Source organism: Trichechus manatus, unplaced genomic scaffold (assembly GCF_000243295.1).
Source record: "Trichechus manatus latirostris isolate Lorelei unplaced genomic scaffold, TriManLat1.0 scaffold00250, whole genome shotgun sequence".
Taxonomy (NCBI): Eukaryota; Metazoa; Chordata; class Mammalia; order Sirenia; family Trichechidae; genus Trichechus; species Trichechus manatus.
This window is the reverse complement of record NW_004444186.1, coordinates 1327269-1344664: the sequence shown is the minus strand read 5'-3', so window position 1 is coordinate 1344664 and position 17396 is coordinate 1327269. Positions and strand designations below refer to the sequence as shown.

At 52.1% G+C, this 17396-nt stretch overlaps 1 protein-coding gene across 3 annotated transcripts in view; it reads right to left on the bottom strand.

Annotated features, from left to right (window-relative positions):
• The window catches only part of PI4KB (phosphatidylinositol 4-kinase beta), a 25644-nt gene extending 9958 nt beyond the window's left edge, over window positions 1–15686 (bottom strand). For 2 of the 3 annotated variants that reach the window (XM_004389548.2, XM_023724586.1), the window contains exons 1-2: window positions 7503–9888; window positions 451–678 (exon numbers count right to left, since the gene is read on the bottom strand). In XM_004389548.2, the coding sequence (XP_004389605.2) occupies window positions 451–678; window positions 7503–8546 (1272 nt within the window). In that variant the 5' untranslated portion in view covers window positions 8547–9888. Of the gene's footprint in view, window positions 1–450; window positions 679–7502; window positions 9889–15502 lie in introns of those variants that run through there. The other variant, XM_023724585.1, reaches the window with a different exon arrangement.
• Window positions 15687–17396: the final 1710 nt, after the last annotated feature.

Here is a 17396-nt window from a genome sequence, read left to right as displayed (position 1 = left end):
TAGAGAAGGGCTGGGGAGAGCGTCCCAGTGCCCGTAGAGAAGGGCTGGGGAGAGCGTCCCAGTGCCCGTAGAGAACGGCTGGGAGAGCGTCCCAGTGCCCATAAAGGAGGGCTGGGGAGAACGTCCCAGCGCCCGTAGAGAAGGGCTGGGAGAGCGTCCCAGTGCCCCTAGAGAAGGGCTGGAGGGTGACTCTGTCTAGATATGGCGAGAGGTGAACTGCAAAGCCTAGGCTTCTTTGGTCCAGAAAACCAACGCCCAAGAAGGGGTCAGGTGGGTCCTCGATCCCAACAACACTGCGGTAAAGCCAAGGTCGACAAAGGCACCAGGAACTGAGAAGCCCTCAGCAGCCCAGGATGTTGGTGGAGGCATCGCTGGGCATATACACGAAGGCTGGATGATTGGGGGAGTACAGTCAGGTCAGGGGAAGGGTTCTGCTCAGAGTCCACCTACCTTGTCCTTGGAGTTGAGGACAACAGCCTGGGTGTGGGGCACACGGACCACGTGGTGGTCAAAGCCTGCAGTGGGCAGCCAGACTCGGGCAGGGAGCTTATGGTTGAGCAGGGAGAGCTCTGAGATCAGCCGCTGTGTCTTCTGCTCCTTGGTGGGGAGTGTGGCCAGCCGCTTGCCGATTGCCATCAGGGACTTGATGAACTCTCGCTCAGGAGCCAGTCTGATGGGCTACAGAAGGTTGAGGTAAAACAGACAAAGGTGAAGAAACAGTAGGAAGAAATGGTCCACCCACTCAGTCACTCCTGGCCAGGAGGGCCAGGTATCCCCGTGTCTGGAGACCTCCAGGGAAGGAGCTACCTTTTGGCCCTGGTAGATCTCATCCCAACCATCAGCTCAAGTCAGGAACAGATAGAACAGGCTATTCTTTGAGGGTAAGGTAAGGGGGCCATGAATCCAACTGTGCTAAGGCACGAGGAGGCACCCCTCTTTTCTTAGACTGGAGTGTCTCAGGAGCTGTCCCAAGGCTTCAGGGTGGGCAGGGAACAGCATCCAGAGAGGTCAGTCAGTGCCCCAGAGAGAAGAGCTGCTTACACCGGAAGAGCTTCACCCATCTCAAGAACAGGGTCGGCCCTCTCCGTTTGGATCCTCGGGCTGGATCTCTGCCAAGGGGCTCTACCAGGGCCCACAAGGCTGGAGATGGGAGCTCCAAGTCAATACTTCTCCTCTCCAAGAAGGAAAACTCTTCATTCAAATGACTTTGGTGCTTTTCATGGCTGCATTCCCCTGCCCACCCCGAAGGATCAGTGTGCATGCAGGGGATGAGAAGAGGCTGACCAGACTTTGCATCAACCAGGGGACAATCAACAAGGAAAAACACAGCAGATGGAGGGAGGGAGGTGTGGGGAGGTGGATGGAGAAAGTCACGGCCCCTTTTAGCGCTGGCTGATGGCCCGGAAGGCCTTCTCCTGGGATTCCTCCCTGGGTCCTCTTCCCCAACCTCTCAAGGACTAAGCTCCCCTTCCTAGTTCCTGCTGTGAGCGTAGCTCCTCATGCCGGGCACTCCAGTCATGCCCCGTCAGGGCAGAGTCAGTCTGGGGAATAAGGGGGGTGGGGAAACAGACGGCCTCGGCTCGACATGAAGGGCTCTTTTCCCGGTGTAAGTCCTTCCACCATAAGGGGCATTTATCAAGACAGCTACCCAATCTCCATCCCATCTCCCCTCAGCTAGACAAGAGCAATTGCTTCCTCTTATAAAAACGCATTTCATTCACCAGCTTCTCTCTCCCTTTCTGTGGGTCTTGCTTAGTTTCCTGACTGAGAATTTCTACCCTCATTCCCTCACATTGCAAAGAAGAACTTCTTCTGAAAGCTGGGCAGTACTGGGCCCACCTCTGCATGTGCAACAGAACCAGCGTCCAGAGGAGCAGTTCATCCCTCAGCCTCTATCCCACAGGGGGGCTGGCTCAGAGCCCCACACAAGTAATGAAATAGGGTGTCTGAATCAGTCAGGAATGCTTTGGGGGACAGGATTGAAAAGAGACAAAGAAAGGGGGACAATAGAATGAGGCTTCTGTGGCCCCTGGAAATACCCCAGGGGGCCTAATGGAGAAAGAGAAAGAAAGGAAGAGGAAATCTAGAAACTTACTCCTTCCTTCCTCCTGATCCCCTAATCCATCCACTCAGGTGGCAAGTGGTCACTGTCCCAAGGACTCTCCCCCACAACCAATTCATAGTCATTTCAGATGAGAAAAGGTAGACCCCTTCCTCCCATCTCCAAATCAGCATTTGGGTCAGGGACTCCCAAATTACTTGAGCACGTTGGAAATGTGACCCCAGGCCTTGAGAGAGGCTCTGCCACATGGGAGGAGATAGGAATCACGATCGAAAGGGGATCAGCACAGAACAGAGAAAACTGATTAGGCAGACAAATAAAAAAATAAAACGTAAAAAGTCATCCAAACTCCCAGAGGGTCCAGCATTTCCTCTCACGTCTCTGCCCAGCAACAAGGTCCGAGACCCTGTGGGACCAGAGGGTCAGGGGTTAGTCTAGAGGTCATCCAGAGGGAGCAAGAAAGGAAAACAGGGATGGAGGAGGCTCCTGGGCAGTGAGCTGGGAAAAGGGAAGAAGTCAGACCTGGAAGAAATGGGGTTGAAGTTACAAAAGCAAACTGGCTGTGGGGAGGTCAGACTTTCCTTCAGGCCAAGTGCTGTTTTCATTTGTGGTCAGCTCACTCAGCACAGGCCTAGGGTTTAGAAGACACGGGATCAGTATCTGATGGTGGCCTTACGGCAGAAACCGTGGGCAAAGGGTTCTGGGTGGGAGAAACAGGATCCTGGGTTTCTGCCAAGCAGTTCCTTGCTCCAATCCAGGCGTACATTCCACCTCTCTCCCAGCTGTCTGCTCCAGAGACCAGGAGCCGGGGGCTGACTGTCACTGCATAACAGCTGTTTCCGAGACAAGGATCCACTGAGCCCACTGTGCTCGGTGCGTGGCAGCCAGGGGCAGGAGGACTCCTCCGGGCCTGGTCTCCCAGGAAGAAGAGAGGCCTTTTAACTGTAGCCTTGGCCTGGGGGCTCAGAGGACCTGGGGACGGAGAGGAAATGCGGCCATGGGGGGAGCCTGCCACCCAGTCCCAGCCTGGCCCCACTTACGGAACTGAATGAGTTATCAATACTCTCGGTGCTGGAAGAGAGCTCCTGGGAAAGGACCGGGAGACAAGGGAGGAGGAGGGCGGGGAGGAGGGGAGAGAGACAAAGGCAGAGAATTTAGCTCCAACTTGGCTCATAACTGCTCCTCGGGGAGCTCTACCCTCCTGCTTTAATCAAAGAACGTCGGCCCACAGCACCACTTGCCCCGATTCCCAACACCTGTGGGGGACCGCCAAAAGGCCAGCTGAGGCCCTGAGCAGGTCAAGATGGGGAAGAGACTGAGCTACCTCCGCTCTTCCCTTCATTCCCTTCTGCTTCTCGGACAGCCCTAAAGCTGGGTCCCCAGTTAGGGGAGCAGCTCTGCCCTGCCAGCTTCCCTGCTCTCACGCACTCACATGCTCTCACCACACCCTTCTCCACGGGGACCACCCCAGACGGCTGAGTTTAACCAGCTGCACGGGCCCCATTCTGAAAACTCCGTGCTCCTCCAGCTTCCGGGAAACCTCAGGGAGAAAGCAGAAGAGCTAACCTCTCAGTGCCAGGTATACCCCCTCTCCGACCGGTCTCTTTATCACCAGGGAAGCCTCATCTCAGCCTTGAACCTGTGTGACAAAGGGCACCCCAGACCCATGACCCTGACACCTCTGGGCTGGGTGCTGGTGGGAGCAAAGGATGAACAAATGTCACATCTACTAGGTTCTCTGTAGGCTTCCTTGTCAGGTCGTGTCACACACACTCAATAAACAACAGCCTTCTGACATAAGGTGGGGAGCCAGGTCCTAATGCCATCTGTTGAGAAGGCTGAAGAGCGGGGCAGCCACTGTCCTAGTTCCAGCCCAGGGGCTTTACCTAACTACCACCCCTCCCCTGGGCCTTACGGTGGATGTCCATGAGCAAAACAGAAGAAAGGGGCCATGGGCAAAGTTTCAGTCGGCAGCTCTGTGCAGCCCCTGGGCTCTGTCTACCCGGGCAGGGAGTAGGGCGAGTAGGGCCACGTGTGCGCACAAACCCGCCAGAGGGGAGGGGACTGCACTTAGGAGTCAAAGTCCTGGGAGCTCCCAGGACAGGAGGGCGTCGTCGCTCACTGAGCTTCTACTCTGCAATCAGCACTTCAGCATCTACTTAATTCAAGTCCATGGTTTAAGTTCTATCTAGAGGTTCCCAGTCAGGCCCTTCCTTGAAGAACATGGGAGAGGGAAAGGTCAAGCTTAGAGACACTCCCCAAGGCAACAACTCTTCCACCTGGGGTAGGGGTGGGAGGGAGAACGGTGGCAGCGAGGACTCCAGGGTCTAGTGTGACATGGTGGTTCCCCATGAGCTGGCTGGGCAAAGAACAGCAGGCAGGACAGGGGCTCCATGAGCAACACTGTGGCTGATTCTCCCAGACAGGTCCACTGTCTGACTCACTCACAGCCTGGAGGGAAGGCAGGTTTATCATGACCTGCCCCTCTCCTCCTACTCCTGGGCTCCAGCCACTGAGACTGAGTCAGCTCCAGAGGGCAGAGCTGAGTCCAAGAGGCTGACATCACATCATCCGGGGCTAGAAGGCCCACTGAGGCTTTCAGTGTGACCTGAGCAGCAGACTTCTCGGTACAAAGGTTGCAGTCCTGAAAAGACAAAGCTCATCTACTAAGAGTCATTACGTGGAGTGGGGTGGTACCGAGATCCTTCTCTGCGCTCCACCCCATGCCAGAATATTGAGCATTCGGTTACAAGTGGGAGGAAAACTGCCTGAGCTGAGTGCCTGGCTGGGCTGACAGAAAACTGCTTCGAAGGCAAACTGGTGGGAGATGCAATAATCAATGCTAGAGCCCCTGTCGGGAGCATGTAAAGAATTCCTCCTGAAAGAAGATGGAACCTTCTGTGAGATGTGGGAAGAGAGGAGCTGAGCACGGAGGCTCCAGGCAGGAAGACAGCTGTACACACACTCCCGGGCCACTTCCCTGAAGTCTCTCTTCACCCTCCCGGGCCTCCTCTTCTCGCGGTAGGAGCATACAATTAAACTGGGAACCCAAGAGGAAAGCAGTGTCAGGCCTACCTAGATATTCTCCTTCTAGTGTCTCTGTTCGGGCCTTGGAAAATTGTGTGCTTTGTTTTCGTAAGCTGTAAGTGTCCTGCTTGTGGGCAGAAAACAGCTTTTCAAGAGTGTCACATAGAAAACAGTTCCCTGGACAACAGGGCTTCCATATTCCCTTGTAAGTTCCCGGAGGGCAGGGAAGTGCTTCATTGACCTTTCCCTGCCTCACTACCTCTGGGGCAGGGCTCTGCACACGTACAGGCTCAGTAACTACCCGCTGAATGAAGGAAGGCCGTACGCTAGGGGAGGAGGAGGAGCACAAGGAAAACCAATCCTCCTGGTATTTTGGGGACTGTGGGGGCCCTGACAGATGTATCCTCAAAATGCTCCTGTGCTGAAGAAATGTTTAGATTCCTGTTTCTTCTCTCCCTGACTTGATCCCATTTCCTGAGGCGCCAGAGCGGATTCAGGTGTCTCATTCTGCCAGCATCAGATAACCTAAGTGCCTGGGGACGGTATCGCCCTCCCTTCCTGGATTCAGAGAGCCGAGACGAAGAGTCAGGCTGGAAAAACCAGCAGCCGGGGAACCCATCTTAGGGGATCTAAGCACTCACAGAATACCTGCTTCTCCGTGCCCTCCACAGTCTCATTCTGGAGCAAGACTTAGACGCAAGAAAGAGGGTCCAAGGACCATCACGGAGTAAGAAAAGCCCTGACGGCTCAGCTTTTCGGGCCGAGATGAGAACCACAGAATGGATACGGAGAAAAGCCAGCCTGACAAGGGGCGCCCAGCTGCTCGTACTCCCACTGCTAGCGGCTTGGGCCCAAGAGGTGGCAGCTCCCAAAGCCTTCATGACATCAGTGCCATCCCCTCTGTTCAGAAACCACCTCCCTTCACGACCTTGGGTTCCACTGCCAAGCTCAACCAGAAATGAAAAGGGTCCCTTCTGGTTCTGAGAACAGCTTGGGTCTGCCTATGCACGGATGCGGAAGCCGACGTGGCCAAGGCCCTAGGGGAATTCTCACTAATGGCCTCTTACAGCCAGGGCCCAGGAAAACCGAGCAAGGGGGCCCGGGGACGTGGATGTGGAGAACCCAACAAGGTGGCCACTCTGAACGGCAGTTGAGAGACCGTAGGCAAGTCGTCTACCTCTCTAAGGCTCTCACTGGTAAAATAACACCCATCTCACAGGGTTACTGTGAAGAATAAATGTAAAGTAACCAGCACAACATCTAGCATACAATAAGCACCTTCAATAAATGTTAGCTCTGCTGCTATTCTCACTCTAGGCCAACTACTGGACCAAATTATCCTGATAAAATACCGAGTCGCCAGAAAGAGCAGGCTCTGCAGTTTCCCTTCCCCAGTCACTCTGACCTCCCCCTAGTTGAAAGGAGCCCCATTGTAGCAGGACTGTGGGTGGGGTATGTGCCCACAGAGGCAGATGCCAGGGCCATGGCTATGTGAGATTTCTCCCCTCCTTCCTAGGCCGGCAGTCAGGATGAGAGCCTGCCAGTGGTGAGTCAGAGGGGAGGACTGGGCCACCACTGTCTGCCTAGCACACCAGGTCACTAACACTTGGTTGTCCCCTGGGCAACTTCTCCTATCTGTCCAGATGTGAAGCCGAGGGTGGATGCCAGCTACTGACGTGCTCATCTCCTCCCTGCTCTGCACTCTCAGCTGGACACCCCCCAACGGCTGCTGCAGCTTCCTCTTCTTCCCAGCCTCCAGGTCCTTGACCAGGCACGACTTCCTCTCTAACAAGACTGCTTCTCCCTTCCCTTTTGGCTTCTTCCAGATGATATGGGAAAGATACCAGCAAGACACCCCTTCCCCAAGGAAAGACAGGCAGGAGGGCATTCTGCAGATAACCTCAGTGACAGGGAATGAACTCTCCCCTACTGTCAACAAAACGCAGGGTCTTCAGGGCGTGGGGGAAAGGGGTTATGAGGAGAAGCAGCCAGGAGACTGAAGCCGATGTCCCATTTAACATCCCCCCAGTCCAGCACACACACAATTCACACACACAGACCACAGTCCCTTTTCCTCCACCACAGCTGCTGCTCTGAGCGGTCTCAGGTTAGGGCAGAGGGGGTCTCTGCCCCAGTTCTTAGGAAGCCAGCAGTTAATGGAACGAGCAGTCTGGAGGCTCAGGCTTGCCGTTAACTAGCTATGTGACCTGAGGCAAGTCACTCTATCTCTCTGGGCCTCCGAGTTCTTCCTCTGTACTCTAAGGTCTTTTTCCATCGTAACTTTCCCTGCTTTTATCACGGTGAAATGAAACAGAGGGAAGGAGAGAAAAGGACACAGCAACCCCATGTCAGCCATCCTGTCTCCATGCAGCCCTCTGCCACCTTGTCCCTTGGTCCCTCCCCAGGATTTTACCTCATCCTCATTCTCCACTTTTGGGTTGCTGGCTGTTCGTTTCAGGTTGCTGCTGAGACTTATGCTGGCGGTGGCATCTGACTTGGAGCGCTGGTGAGTCCTTTTAGAAGGGGACAGCCCTGTGTCGGGGGCTGGGCTCAGGGAGGGCAGCTCCCTCTTCCGGTGAGCTGGCTTCAGCTCATCGGAGAGGATCAGCTTCCGTAGCTTGGTCCCGCGGGAGTGTCGCTGGGTGGAGATGTGCATGTCTGAAGAGTACGCCCCGAGCAGCAGGGCGCACTGGAGGGAAAAGTTAATGCTCTGGCGGCAGCGGTGGACGATGTAGGGCTTGATGGCATCACCCACGTCCTCATCCATGTGGATGTACATGTTAAGTAACTGCGGCAGGTAAAAGTCCACGTCCTCATTGCGGAAGCAGAAGAGCCGGTTGCCGATGTAGGCCTGCACTCCGGGCTCCTTAGAGTTATACAGGTACGAGATGGCCATGGAGATGTCAAACAGTTTTGACTCAAACAGCCTCAGCAGCCAAGACTGTTTGGCCGAGTTGTTCTGCCGCCGCCTTCTTGATCCCTTGGCTGTGCCCGAGGCCACAGTCGTCCCCATCTCATCTTCCTCTTCCCTTATCTGGGTAGATGGATCATCTAGGCAACGGATCTTACTGTCCACACCATCCCCATTGACCAACTCCAGCGGGGTGCCTCTGCTACAGATGGCCACACCTCCGTGCAAAAGCTTCACTTTCTCCAGCACCTCCTGGCAGGCCTTCTGGGCCACCTCAGGGTCAATCACTGAGAGTTCCCCGACCCCCTCCGTGATGACACTTAGCAAGGAGCCCCCATTATTCCCTGGTGGGCTAGGAGTGGGCTCAGAAGTTGGCTTCAGAGGGGCGGGCTCCACTACTGTGTCTCCCATGGCCACAGCCAGACTTCGAGCTTCTAAGCTACAGGAGGAAGGAGGGAAAAAGGAAAAGAAAGGGAGACACATACACACACTGGTTAGTGGGGCCATCCTCAGGCTCCTCCTCCTCTGTGAAGCCCTCCCAGGCATCGCCTCTCCTTCGGTCTTCCTGGACTCCTTAAAATCAGGTGAAAAGTTACCGCTTCCCAGGAAGCACTCCCTGGCTACCTCCACTTCTCATCGCTGCATTACTCTTCATTCCTTCTGTACTCAGCTATCCAGCTTAGCCTCTGTTCTTAACCTGTATTTGCAAAATGTTGCTTTATGTATATTACACTTACATAGATTTACAAATTCTTCAGGTAGACTGTGGAGACATTCTGGTCTTATTCCCTCGTGCCTAAGTCTTCAAATACTTTTCTGTAGTCTTGCCCTTTCCACGTCTCCCTTTAAACGCCTGCCATCACCTTTTTCCCTTCCCCTCTAAGCTGTTATTTCCTTACTCCTATAACACCCTACACACAGGCCCTGCCCATCTCACCTTTATTTCCTATTGAAATCTTGATGCATTTTTCCGAGTTACAGATAACGTTCTTACCTTCCCTTTCAGATGTCAAGCTCCCAGGGAATAAGGGCCAGCAAACACCATGCCAGGCTTCATTTAGAAAAAACTGCTCTAAAACACCCATCACCAACCCTGCTGAAGTTGTGGCACTTCTCTGCTCATCTGTCTTCATGACATCATAACCCTCTACTCCAGTGGAAAGGGCCCTGGACTGAGTCAGACAGGCTGGGGGGCCAGCTCCGCACCATGAGATGTGTGAACTTACGTAAGCCACTTATCTTTCCAGTTTCCGTGTCCTCAGCTGCAAAATACCTACTTCTCACTGCAGCCATGTGGAATAAACAACTTCATGTGAAGGGCCTGGCAGAGCACACAGTACCCGTTGCCGCTGAGTCGATTCCAACTCATAGTGACCCTACAGGACAGAGCAGAACTGCCCCATATGGTTTCCTGGTGGATTCCAACTGCCGACCTTTTGGGTTAGCAGCCGAGCTTTTAGCCACTGTGCCACATAGGAGGATTCAATAAATGCTAGCTGAATTCTAATCACCTAAAAGGTTAGTATACTGTGTGTGTGCCTGCATGTGCACATACATATAAGTATTGTTTCACAAGGGAGTGGATTAAGAGTTACGCTCATTGTTTGAGAATCTACCGAAACATTCCACCAGCCCCCACCTACCCCAACACTACTTGCTCCTCATCATACACACACTCGAAGAACTGGAGGGGCTCGGGGAGGGCGAGAAGAAACCAGGCTGGGACTCACGGGTCTAGAACTTCCAAGGGACAGGGAGGAACCAGGATCATGTAAGTGGGAATCCCTCTCTGGAGGAGCTCCGGGAGGAAACGCAGTGAGAGGACACTGCCTCAGAGCCTCGCCAAGTCCAGGCCAGGAGAATCAGTGAGGAAACAGGAGGAAGGTTTAAGACAGGGACTAGGAGAGGGACACTGTTAACATCAGATCGACCTTAGCTCCGGAGCCTGGCTGTAGCCGACCATGGTCTCAGAGACCTCTTTACAAACATGCAAATAGAGTGAGTCTAAGGCACACTCAAGGGCCTCTGGGGAGCTGAACTGAAAGTCATTTTCAACTATCAGTCATCTCACCTTTTGACCTGGTGACTCTGGGTGCTATACCTTGAGGAGGTGGAAGGACGAGTCTGGAGCTATCGATTCTCTAGTCACTTGTCATTTCTTGGAAGACCCCCTTACAACACCACCCTTCCAGTGCCTCTTCTTACATCTCTGAAACCGTTACATGGCAAGGCTACTTTGATCTGCCCAACATCATATAGTCCAGCTCCCTGCCTCTCACCAGTCACCACCTAAGACTTGCCAGAAAGACAGATAGGGAACCCTTTTGTTCTCAGAGATCACTAAAAAGGGGATACTTCAGTTTCTCTTCTTCCATCTCTATCGAGCAAGAAGTTCATTCCTGAATTTAATTACCCTGATGCAGGTTGAGCTTGGAATCAGTAAGGTGGCAACTCTGTCACTAACCTCTCCCCCAGATTAACCAACGCCCTCTGAGCAGCAGAACCAGCATGGCTGCCCATGTGGATCTGTCTGTACCTGCATCCCTGGGCTGCATGGGAATAAGAATGAAGCTTTAATCATCCCCTGCCACACCTCTGCAGGGCCCTCTGCACCACACGGTCACACGGTCACTGTGACTCAACTATCTTTCAGATCTGCTTAGAAACTCACATGGCAGACCAGAAAAACTGTCCTACACAACCGACTTTTTTCTCAGTCTCTATGCTTGACATATCCTTCCCTCTTCCTCTATTTCTTAGACTTCCAAGTCACCGAAACCTCCTGAAAGTCCTCTTTTCAAAACTGTCGAGGAAAGTGAAACCTAGACAATTTCCCACATACAATCTCAGACCTTACTAGGAAATTCAGAACACGGTCACCCTAGCTGATCACAACTGGGATTATTACTGGCACCAGGAAGGGAGCTAAGAATATCATCACCTCTTTCATCCCAAAGGCAAAAGAAGAAAAGCTCCCAGGGTTCAGCCGGGAACCCACTTTCACAGTATTCAGAGGATCTTCCCACAGAACAGACTCCCCCGTTTTACAGCCTTTACTTTCCAGGGAAGCAGACATGCCAAGAGGTGTGGAAAACTAAACTCTTTCTCTACAAGTTCCTCCTCTAGAAGCCACCAAACTGTAGCTGGGCCTCCCTCTTGGCCTCTCTGGGACTCAGGGACTGCCTACATCAGAAGCAAGTCATGGGGGAAAGCGTATATTGAAGAGAATAGGGTTTTGTCAATTTAGACAGTAAGAAATAAGAAAGGGTTTCTCTAAAACCTAAATTCAGATATGGTCCTTGACATCAATTCATTCATTTTCAAAGGCAAAGAAAAAATGACTTTAATGGGTAACCATTCTAAAGAAAGTGAATGGAGTAGAAAGCCAAAGAAATAGGGAAGAGGTCTAATATTTATTACCCTTCCCCTTGTAAGTCAGAAGAATAAGGAAAAATTGAGAAAAGAAAATCCAAGGCCTTAATATCGAACGACTCCTGTGGCCTTCGGGGCTAATATTAGCCTCCATTCACCATCTAACAAGGATGTTGAGACAACTGTACCCAAAGAAGCTCCACACCCTGCACTGGGAGCCTAAACTGGCCTTCCAGTCAGACTGGAAGGGAAACTGCAGCATCTCCCCCACCTAGCAGCTGCCTCCTAGGAAGGAGGGAGGAGGTGGAAGGAATGCTGACAGCTGCCTGGACTCCACAGTTCATGTCTGGGCAATCCAGGGAATCCTTTTCTGAGCATCAGGGGACTGTTACAGGTCAGCTGCAGAGGACAGAGGGGATATAAGCATGTGTTTTGTGTGACTGAGCATTTAAGTACATGTCTGTGGAGAAGGTCTCTGCAGGGAGGGGATGCTGTCACTTCACCTGGCTCCCTACTTCTCAAGGCCGCAAAAGATTCTAGGCAAACAATCTTCTCCGGGCCTCCATTAAAGGACTTACTGGACTGGCCTCTGCTAGGACAGGATAGTAAAGGGCCCCAAATCCCCTCGCCCAGTTAATCACCATTCCCTTCTTCAAATCTTTCTCCATGGTTTAGACAAATATGAACCGCTTCAGACAAATCTCGATGTTTTTATATGTGCCTAGAATGGCCTTTAAGATATCATCTGATCTAGTGCTCTGCCTCCAGGTAAGCAGGGGAGTTCAATTTTCCTCTTCCTTTTAAAGATCCCTTTGAGATGGATCATGTGAGGTGGAAAAAGTGTAAGGGAGCTAATACGTTCATTTTACAAAATGGGTAGTTAAGAGACTGTTCAAACAGAAAAGAAAACAAAACAAACTTTTTTTTTAAGTTAATGGAAAAGAAAAAAACAAACAAAAAAAAAACACAAAACCCAAACCAGTTGCCACTGAGTAGACTCCAACTCACAGCAACCCTACAGAACAGAGCAGAACTGCCTCATAGGGTTTCCAAGGAGTGGTGGTGGATTTGAACTGCCAACTTTTGGTTAGCAGCCAAGCTCTTAACCACTGCACCACCAGGGCTCCAATGGATAAGAAAGTGAAGCTAAAATATATTACTTAAAGTTATACAGGTGTCCAGTAGAAGAAACAAAAATAATGAAAGCTAAATCCTCTTTTGTAACAATTAATACATCAAGAAACAGAGGCATAAGCAGTTTATTTAAAGCGATGGCATAACCTTCAGAACTAAACACTGAGGTAATTAAAAGAAGTTAACTCTGAGGGAGCAGGAATAGGGATGAGTGGAAAGAGACTGTTCCTTCTCATCATAAACTCTTGGATTTGTTACCAACTGCATGTATTCCTTTAATAATAATTTTTTAAAAGAGGCTACTTTTTAAAAGAAACCCTCTATCACCTTAGGCTACTTGTTCTTCTGTTGAGAAGTTCCTCCTCTGTCTTGAAGTCTAACACAAACCTTTCTTTAAGGAGGCCTCAGCTCATCTTCTCTTTGACCTCAGTGTCAAGGTGGAGATGGAGTACTCCTTTTTCCTTGTAGACTCAGGGCCAAGCTGTCAAGCAGGCTCAAGCCCCACCAGACATGAGGTAAATGCTTACCCGAGGCCACAGGGGTGGTGGCATCAGGGGAGAGGGCATTCTCAAGCTGCCAGGAGAAGGGCAGGGAGGGCAGTGGTCTCAGGGCAGTGAAATCAATACTGAATCAGGCTGGGAGCTCTCTGCACAGGGCCATGAAGCTGGTATAAGCAGATTCCAGCCAGACAGCCCCAGCCAGCTCTGGGAGCCCCTGCTGAAACAGAGATGGGGAAGGAAGCAACCTGCATGTTCACCTCTCCCTGAACTGTTCCTCCCCCATGAGGCCTCCACTGCACTGTGACTAGGCCCTCTCTTGTCCCATGCCAATTATTGAAAGGGTCCTCCCAAACCTCTTTCCCAAATCACAGAACCTCAATTTACCGCTTTGGATGGTGTTCAGCAAACATGTTCTCTCCATGCAGTGTGAACCCAGCTCTGAGAAGGGAGCAGGGAAGCTAGGGGAAGGATGATTTCTGGTGGGGGTGTTTTCCAAACTGCTCCTAAAAAGGGGTATGATGAGGAGCCTGCACTCTAATAAGGAGGAGGAAGACAAGGGAGAAGCAGGACAAGGTGGCATGACTACTTCATACTTCAGAACAGGCCTGGAGTCGAAACACGAATAGATGTCACAGGCCCTCTTCCCTCTTACAGGCCAGGACAGAGACGTGGCATACACACAAGGCAGCAAGTGGTTTCCAAAGTCCCAGATCACTCCATGTTCTCCTTTCCAGCCAGCATCCTCCAAGGGCTTTCCCACAAACATACTTTCTACCTAGAGAATCTGCACTGGTGGATTAAGCTGACAGCTCAGGAGGCCAGCAACTTAATGTAGTAGGAAAAAAAGGTAGATGAAAGAAGCAGGCCTGGAGCTTGTCTTTCAAACTGACTTACTCTTGTGGCTTAGACTAGAAAGAGCCAACAGAAACCAAGAAAAAGGAAAATTCTCAGGATGACTAAACTGCTCCTAATAAATACCTTTTGTCTGATGAACCTAGGATGTTTTGTAAACAAATAAACCAAATTTAATTTCTCTCCCAACCCACATTCAGCTGTTAGCCTGTTACTGCACTGAAGCCTATCGAGTGGGCCATTTTCCCCAAAGGTCACTGTAGAGGTCAAGTGAAGAAATCACACGCTGAACCCAGGAGTCCTAATTCCAAATGTACAAGCTCTTTCCATTATCTCACATTCCTCTTCCCAGTTTCCACCCCCCAATCCCACCCCAGGCCTGTGCTCTCACGGAATCAACCAAAACTATTCTACTAAAGCCACAGGCACATAAACTGATTCCTCTTGGCTCTGGACAGGGGTGGGAAGACATTCTATTCTGTGATCCCTTTAAAACAAACCTACAATTAAATAATCCACAACAAAATTTCTCACGACCTCATTCAGTTTCCAGGCCTGTTCATCCCTGCCAGGGGTTGCTCCTCAGTAGTCAACAAAGTGTAATCTGACAGAGACTTCTTCACAATTTGCTCCATCCTTCAGAAACACCCTTCTGTCCAGAAAAGCCTGAGACAGCTAAGGCTCCCCCTCTTCCCCACACATTTTCTTCTTAGTTCAAGGTTTAGCTGATCCTGAAATAAGTGGTTTGTGGAGATAAAGAGTGTGAAAGAGAACACAGAGAGACCAAAGGGAAAACAGAACCAAATGTCACAAGGATCAGGCAAAATCCTTGAAACTCTCGGGAGAAGGCATCAAAAGTTGGAAATCCTGAATGGGCAGGGGCACTGTCAGATCTTTTACTTCCCGCAGAAACAAACCTCCAGAGATTGGGGGGATTGAGAAGGGGGAAAGAGAAGCTAAATAAAGTCACAGGGATCAGACAGCATTCCAAAGAAGAAGCGTGAGGATTATGGTCAAAGCAGAACGCAAACAGTACTTTGGAAATGATGATGAGGGCCTTAAAGCCCTTACGGAGAGGAGGCTCGGCAACTCTTGGAAACCAGGAGTTGCTGGGTGGGTGGCTGGCAGTGAAGTGACAGAATCAGATGAAGCAGAAGAAGAAAGGGCCACATCTTCAGCTGAGGGACATGGGAACCCAGTGCTGGGGCGGCAGAGACCTCGGAGCAAACGCGCGAAGCAGGAAAAGGGATAACGGAGAGGTCTATGCGAAAGGTTTGGGGCCGGAGCACAGGCGACGAGGAAAGACAAGCAAGGATGCACATACAGAAGGCATCCTGACATGGAGGGGTTCAAGACTTCGGAGAAAATAATCTGAGACGGAGGCAACGGGGAGAGAAGTCAGGGAGGGGGGAATCCCCGGGGCAAGGGGAGGAGTTAAATAGAAGAGGAAGCCAAAAAGCAGAGGAGGGTCCCAGGCCTAAGAGCAAAGAGGGGAGAAGGAACCCGGGGTGCAGCTGACACCGGGAGGGCAGTTTTGTAGTCGAATCCAGGCTGGGGGGTGGGGGTCGGGAGGCTGTGCGGGACAGGGTGAGAGGACCCCCCCCCAAGAGGGCAAGGGTAACTCACGGGGGTGGAGTCGCTTACCTCCGGGGGACTCCCGCGGAGGGGGTGCGGGCGGTCGGGGTCGGGCTGCCGGCACCGCCGCCTCAGCAGCAGCGGCCGCGCCCGGGCTCCATTGGCCGCCTCCGCTTCCCTGACAGCAGCCGCGGCGGCTGCACCAGGCCCTGGCTGCGGGGCTGCCCTCGGCACTGCCTGAAGGGGCCTTCGCGCTGCCTCAAGTTCGACCGGGCCGCTCAGCCTGCTCTTCCTCCCTCCGTACAACCAAGAGAAAAAAAAATCCCCAGCAGGTATTGAGGTGAGATTCCTCTCCGGAGTCCAAGCCCTTCTTCTCGAGGTCGGCTTCCCCCGCTGCCCCGACGTCAGGACCCTACCGATCCCATAGTAACCTATGAGGCGGGTGAGCTGCCCGGAGCATGCCTGTTCAGAAATGTAAAAGGGGGCGGGGACGAGAGAGTTGGAAGCTGAAGAGGGAGGAGGGCGAGGGGAGGAGCCTAGGGTTGGGAGGCGGGGCCAATCTTCGGGAGGCTGACCTCAGGGACGGCGTTTCCGAGACTAAGGAAGCCGAGAGGGAGGCCTCTTTGCAGGACAAGGGGCCGGCGCTCCCGGCCGTGCGCAGACAGAGGCGGGGAGGGCGTGTGCGAGTGCGTGCGCTGTTAGAGAAGTACAGGCATACCGCGTACTTCTATAGGTACATGAACTTCCAAATTATATGTAAATGAGCTCGTTTTCGTTGGCCACCGAGTGACCGAAATTGCAAACTGTAGCATTCCCCCTCCCCTGTCCTACACCGACTCTCAGCAAATCAGGAATGGACCTAGGGAGGGGAGAAGAAGGGAGGACCGGCGGGGAGGACAGTCCCCCTCCGTACCCTTTTCCTACTCGCCCTTAAGGACGGCGCCAAGATCACGCCCCTTATCGCTTCGGGAATGGCGCGGTCCAACCACGCCAGTCTTTCCGCGGTTAGCGGCCGGGCTGGACGCCGCGGTTCAGCCTCCGAGGTCCTCCGGCCTCGGACGCCGAGCCCTCCAGGGAGGGGCTGGCCAGGGCCAGGTCGGGAGAGGTGAGTGAAATGACGAAGACTTGGAGGGCACAACCTCTCCTCCAAAACGAAACAAACCAAAAACCAAACCCCTTGCCGTCGAGTGGATTCTGACTCACAGCGACGCTGTAAGACAGAGGAGAACCGTCCCATAGGGTTTCCAAGGCTGTAAATCTTTATGGAAGCCGACTGCTGCATCTTTCCCCCGCAGAGCGGCTGGTGGGTTCGAACTGCGGACCATTCCGTTAGCAGCCGAGCTCTTAACCACTGCGCCTCCAGGGCTCCTGTTAAAATAAGACCAAATAAACAAAAACACGCCCTATAAATCTCGGTTAGCATCGCTGATTGAAAGCTTTCCGGTTCAGAGCCTCTGTCCCAACTCTTCGAAGGACCTTACTTTATGTTCTGCATTGAGACTAGTTATTTGAGCCCAGATCTTGGATGCTTCCCTGGGATTTACAGGCTGATTGATTTGGGATGACTCATTTAACCTCTTTGAACCTCAGTTTCCAAGACTGCAAAGAGGCTGCAGTAATATTTACACCTTATAGGGTATTGTGGTGATCAAGAGACTGCATATTACTACTGTATTACTATTACTGGGACAGAAGGGTGACGAAGGAGCCCTGGTGGCGCAGCTGGGCTGCTAACCGAAAGGTTTGCAGTTCAGATCCACCAGCTGCTCCTTGGAGATCCTGTCGGGCAGTTCTACTCTGTCCTATAGGATCGCTATGAGTTGGAGTCACTCGATGGCAACGGGTCTTTTTTTTTTCAGATGAACAGAAAAAAGAAAAGAGGGTCACCGCTTCAGTGTTTAATTGGAAGGCAGAATAAAAAATAACAGCTTGAAAATACATATGAAAAACATGTCACATATAC